This window comes from Myotis lucifugus, unplaced genomic scaffold, assembly GCF_000147115.1.
Source record: "Myotis lucifugus unplaced genomic scaffold, Myoluc2.0 scaffold_249, whole genome shotgun sequence".
In the NCBI taxonomy this organism is placed as follows: Eukaryota; Metazoa; Chordata; class Mammalia; order Chiroptera; family Vespertilionidae; genus Myotis; species Myotis lucifugus.
Genome location: NW_005871297.1, coordinates 1,536,951 through 1,543,298, shown reverse-complemented (window position 1 = coordinate 1,543,298; position 6,348 = coordinate 1,536,951). Strand labels below are relative to the sequence as shown.

At 47.7% G+C, this 6,348-nt stretch overlaps 1 protein-coding gene across 1 annotated transcript in view; it reads left to right on the top strand.

Annotated features, from left to right (window-relative positions):
- The window catches only part of FAM171A1 (family with sequence similarity 171 member A1), a 129,258-nt gene that overhangs the window by 89,601 nt on the left and 33,309 nt on the right, over positions 1–6,348 (top strand). The window contains 1 exon segment of the mRNA XM_023762529.1: positions 1,812–1,970. Within this exon segment, the coding sequence (XP_023618297.1) occupies positions 1,812–1,970 (159 nt within the window).

Below are 6,348 nucleotides of genomic sequence, written 5' to 3'. Positions count from 1 at the left end.
CACTATCTGTGAAATCAGAGGAAAAGAAGACCAGACTAAGAAGAAATTAAAGTGGAAAGATATACAAATAAACAATTCAAGGCACATGGATGCTGCTACGTGACCAAAGGCTTGTTTGGGATGAGAAAGGGCACCGATGGTCTGGAACAGGACTGGTGCATGTGCCGCTCCGTTTCAGTGTGACCGGACTTAGATGGGGCTCTCATGACTCTGGGCACCCTGGCCCTCTTGGGCCCTGAGGCTGGTCTCTTTGATGGAGCGGAGAACCAGCCATTTGAGAAATCTAATCAGTGATTTTTAGGAGTTTGGAGAGCATTGTGACCACCTTCGTCTACCCCACACGTCTATGTGGGCAGGCAGTATCATGGCTCCGTGCTCGCTGTAGAAGAGAGACGTAGGCTAGTTGGTCCTTCGAGCTCTAAAGCTCCCTTATTCTAGAACACGTCTAGATAGGTGTATCCCCTTAAAAGTTTGTGATCTGGAGGTAAAAGGAACCCTGGAGTAAGCATTAGACCAGTGATGGCGAACCTTTTGAGCTCGGCGTGTCAGCATTTTGAAAAACCCTAACTTAACTCTAGTGCCGTGTCACATATAGAAATTTGATATTTGCAGCCATAGTAAAACAAAGATTTATATTTTTGATATTTATTTTATATATTTAAATGCCATTTAACAAAGAAAAATCAACCAAAAAAATGAGTTCGCATGTCATAGGTTCGCCATCACTGCATTAGACCATCAACTCTGGGCAGGGCCATTGGGCCAGACCACCATGGTCGGGAGAGGGCGCCCCCAGCTGACCACATAGTCCACCTCAAGCTGGGGTAGGATATATGATGACCAGAATGTCAGGACAGAATATTGTCTTTAAGGAAGACACTTTATTTTAATTAGGAGAAATGAGAAATGTGTGCTTTCATTGGTAAATGCTACAACTCCCAATTCTTTTACTTTTGTCTTGAAGTTTTTGCTGGGTTTGTACAAAATGACTTAACACCTTTACGTCTTGCGACTACTGCCTCAGCATTAGGTAAAAACAGGTTCAGGTTTACAGGCAAAACATCTAGAGCAAAGTCAAACAGCGGATGATGTCACAAGGCAACTGTCTGAAGGGCCTGTCACCTCTACCGTCCTTCTGCACAGAAGAGTTGGCTTTGGTAAGGGGAGCATCACATTATTCCAAGAGCCTCATCATAAAATCTGCAACATAATCAGTCACAAATAGGATGCATCCCACCAGCCAGTCTGGGTGCCAGGTGGCAGCTTCCCAGGAGGAAACGGGCTCCTTACTCTTGGGCTCTTGTTTGCACTGCTTGTTCAGGCAGGCTGCACATTCATTCCTGCCTCTGCTTTGGTTGGGTCTGTGGTGTTCAACCAGATTTTACCAGACAGAGAAGGATGTGTTTGCCGCCAAATCAAAGGGTATCACTTGCCTTGTTTGTGTAAAGAGATTGTCATCTACTTGTTTCACTTACACGCACTTCGTTTCCCAAGATGTTACCCTGATCCAGAGACAAATGCTGTGCAGTGAAAAGACCGCTCACAGATAGCACTTGGAAAGCTTTTTGTTGAAAAACCTAAATAACATCCTGTGTCAAAACAAATGCGACAATGGGCTATTATTTCTCTCCCCATAATAGCGTGTTGTCACATCTCAGTGTCCTGCGTGAAGTGAATGGGGTGGAGGAGCTGTGGGGAGAGCTGAGGGCAGGGGAAGCCTGCTGGAACCTTACAGAAGCTCTTCCTCGTTTGCATGGTCTAAAAGCAGAAATTGCTCCCTCGGGATGTAACTCAGAGGTGAATTCCTGCAGGTGCCCGGCCGCAGCCTCGCGTTCATTTCCAGAGGAGAGCCCTGCGGCTGCCGGAGAACACCAGCTACAGTGACCTGACCGCTTTCCTGACGGCCGCCAGCTCCCCCTCCGAGGCCGACAGTTTTCCGTACTTGCGAGGATTAGATGGAAACAGAACAGGTAATTTGAGTCTCTGCTTTGTGCATCCTGGCTTCCGTGTTTGAATCTGTGTGTGTGGGTTGAAGTGTTGGTGCTGAGTGGGAGAACGGAAGTGGCAGAGGGAGGGCGCTTTCTCCAAGCCCAAGTGTGTTCAAGCTGTTCCCTGAGGAATTTCGTCTGCACCACTGCACAGCGTTTCAGCGACTGTATCCTTGAGCCTTTCTCCTGGTCCCAGCTGCCTTCAGCACCTTCTCTGAGCTCTCCTTTGGTGGAATGAATATATTTAACTCAGAGGAGTTTTTTAAACTGAAAAATTGTTTTTAAGTATAAAATCAGAGCTAGAGGTTTTGTGCCCCTCTGTCCTCGGCCTTGCCCCACTTGCCCTCAGACCCTGTGTTTGGTGGGGCATCCTGTCTGCCTCGCTGGCCTTGCAGAGATGCACAGCCCCATCCGCCCAACCCCGTGTCACAGCTCGGGGGGAAGGTGGTACCGGGGCTGATCCAAGATGAACAAAGCAGTGCCCTCCACGCCCAATAGATCAGAGAAAGTAAAAGCCATTAGCCAGAAAATTTGTAATAAATCCTTATCAGTAAAGACTGGAGATGTGTGCCTTCCACCCCTGCTCACGGCCAGCAGCATAGTTCATCAGGTGCTTGGTGCTGCCGTGGTCCCTCCTCCTTCCGGTGACTGGGGTGGGGGTGGGGGTTCTGAAGTCCTGAATCGTTTTCTTGTCTCCCCTCTTCTTTTCCTGGACACTTTAGTCACAACATAAACTAAAAAAAATGGAGGCTGTTCTGGGTTAAATCCTGCTTGGTTAGTAAGTTACTGCATTCCCAGGGACACTTTCATTGAGTATCACCTCAGAATGATTACATAACTGATTGTTCTGAAAGAGCTTCAAACCTGCAACGTCTAATCCATTTTGTAGAATATTAGTAAATTACTGGTTACAGATCAAGGTGACCTGGTGACTGGTCATTTGCTTTTCTTCCCTCTGCAGCACTTGTTTTCGGGAATCTTTCTTCTTCTTTTAATTTTTATGTGATGATAATGCAATTAATAGTCAGTAACCAGAAAGAGGCATGGTAACCCTCTTACGTAAACATTATTGGGATAAGCGTTAACTTTCTCTTTAAATGCACAGCCCTAGGAGAAAACTCGTGTTTCGTGGAGAACATGATAAAGTGCAATCTGAGACCATCATGAAATCTCCACCCAGTCTCCCTGACAAAATGGTGTGCAATCATAAACCCCAACTTGCAGAAATGACCTCTCTTGAATAAATTATGAAATCCAAGATGAAGGGGGAAGAACACAGACGATTTCAGTAGTTTGTTTTCTTTAAAGATCACTGTTGTTTTAGAGGAAAGAGAGGTCTTTGAAAGGTTACATTCAGCTTCTTTTCCACTGAAATAACTAAGTTGACTCAGGGAAAATTCTTTGAGTGTGTTCACTGGCACCTGTGAGGGTGTGGGAGCCTGGACTCCATGAGGCGCCCCAACAGCTCGTCAGCTGGGCACCCATCTCCAGGGGGTGCGCACAGTGTCTCCTCTGCCCCAGCGTTGTTTGCCTACTGTTTCATAAACCACGTCTAAGACAGTGGTTGGCAAACTGTGGCTCACAAGCCACATGTGGCTCTTTGGCCCCTTGAGTGTGGCTCTTTCACAAAATACCACGTGCGGGCGCGCACGTACAGTGCAATTGAAACTTTGTGGCCCATGCGCAGAAGTCGGTATTTTGTGGAAGAGCCACACTCAAGGGGCCAAAGAGCCGTATGTGGCTCGCGAGCCACAGTTTGCCGCCCACTGGTCTAAGAGATTCAGCTTAGCGTGAGAGGCTGGACCACGTGTACTGGTGTGAGATGACAGGTCCTAACTAGAGTTCAGCGAAGGTGAACAGACGCCACAGATGTGATGAGAAAGTGCTCTGAAGGCTGGTTTCCTTGGAGCATCCCCAGGGGAGTTGTGTCCAGTTTAGAAGAAGCCTCTGGAATTGTAAATAGAGAAACGCAGCCACGTGGAGACTTCGGCCATGTCCTCGATTGCTCATCCCCTCCCATCTGCTCCCTTAGTGTCCTGACATCACATAGAACCACAGACCATGCCGGCACAGCACTATTTGGTCACATCCCCAAGGGGCTTTCTAGAAATTGCTTGTGCTAGTAACTCCCAGAAGACAGAGGGGCGTCAGTAAAACGACTAATGGGTGAAATTGTTCTGCAGTCAGAAAAGCTGGTAATGGATGCAAAGCCAAACAGCAGCTTAGGTGCTATCTGAGCAAAGCCCCTCCTGTTCCAAGGGATGAATCAGGCTCTGAGAGTGGCCAGTGCTGCAGCCCCTGGCCCTGCTGCTCGGCCTGACACCTCTCTATTGGGACATGACAGGAGCCAGGTAACATCAAAACAGAACAGAAAGGAAAGAACCTCTCATACACAGAACACAGCATTTCATATAGAGTTACAGTCTCATAACAAGGACTGGAGGAGGAACAATTTTAGCCTTTCAAAGTATGAATCTTTCCAGAATAAAGAAAGTGGGAGGGCAGAGGGAGGACCGAGGGAGGACCCTTTGAAAGGCATTTAGTGGGGCCCTGAGAAAGGAGGCCTCAGCAAGCAGATGGAATTGCCTGTAGTGTCTTCAAACAGGACTTGTTGTTGTTAATCCTCACCTGAGGATATTTTTCCCCATTGATTTTTTGTTTTGTTTTGTTTTAGAGAGAATGGAAGAGAGGGGGAGGAGAGAGAGAGAGAGAGAGAGAGAGAGAGAGAGAGAGAGAAAGATGTGAGAGAGAGAGAAACATCAGTGTGAGAGAGACACACCAATTGGTTGCTTCCCAACACACCCCAACCAGGTGCTGGGGATTGAACCAGCAACCCAGGTATGTACCCTTGTCTAGGAATTGAACACTCTAACCATTGAGCAACACTGCAAGGGCAAGCAGGACTTTTAAAAGAACATCGAATCACATGAACTTTATGTGTATTGCATTAAATTAATGTGCCCTTTTCTGTAGTGCTGTACTTACTTCTGAATGTTTATAGCTGAACCCATTTCTCTCCATAGACTCTCAGGAAATCATCTAGCCCAGTGGTCGGCAAACTGTGGCTTGCAAGCCACATGTGGCTCTTTGGCCCCTTGAGTGTGGCTCTTCCACAAAATACCGATTTCTGCGCATGGGCCATGAAGTTTCAATCGCACTGTACGTGCGCGCCCGCACATGGTATTTTGTGGAAGAACCACACTCAAGGGCCAAAGAGCCGCATGTGGCTCGCAAGCCGCAGTTTGCCGACCACTGATCTAGCCCAACCTTCTAGTTACTTTTTCTTTTTCAGATATGTTTTTATTGATTTCTTAGAGGGAGAGGAAGGGAGAGGGATAGAGAGATAGAAACATCAGTGAGAGAGGAACATCATCGATCACCTGCCTCCTGCACACCCCCACGGGGGATCAAACCCACAACCCAGGCATGTGCCCTGACCTGGAATTGAATCAGTGACCTCTTAGCCCACAACCCAGGGATGTGCCCTGACCAGAATCGGACTGGTGACCTCTTGGTTCCTGGGTCGATGCTCAGTGAGCCACACCAGCTGGGCCCAACCTCCTTAGTTTTGCAGATAAGTAAAACAAACCCGAGGAGTGAAGTCACTTGCCCGAGGCCACATGAGCAGTTGCTACCTGAACCCTGCTTCCTGTGCCTGAAATGTGCAAGAGAGTGGGAAGGGAAAATCCAAAGGGCACGGTTGCCATATGTGGGAACCGAGGCTGAGTGGAGCGGGAGGAAAGGAAGGATGATGCTGTCTGGAGAGCTGTCTGCCTCTACCTGCCACTTCCCTCTTCAGACTTCCTGCCCCAGGTTTAGTGAAGGAGGCAGCACTACTTAACTGAAAACATTATCTCTGAGTTGTTTAATACAGCGGATAGTAAGTTACTTAATTTCTCTTTAAGTTTTATCTCATCAGAGAATCTAACAGAACCTAGTGGAGAGGTGCACATTGTAGACCTGGCTTTGCTTCTGTGTTCCCTTTGGGCAATGCTCATATTTAGGCCTCTGTCCACAAGCTATTTTGACTAGAAATCTGGCAAATTCTGGGTTTCGGTTTTCTTATCCTAAAATGAAATGGCGAGACTAAAAGATTTCAGAACCTGAATCTATGACTCCAACATGGATCTTCGATCAAGTTCCCATTTCCATACTTTCCCTACATTTAAAAACAGATACAAGTATCCTATATGATAAAGAGGTGATATGCAAATTAATCCTCACACCCTCACAAGATGGCTGCCTACGACCAGGTCAGCAGGGGGGTTAATGAGGGACAACCAAACGACTGAACAAGCAGGCTGCATGGGGGGGGGGGGGGGGGGGTTGTGAGGGGCAACCATGCCGGGGGGGGGGGGGC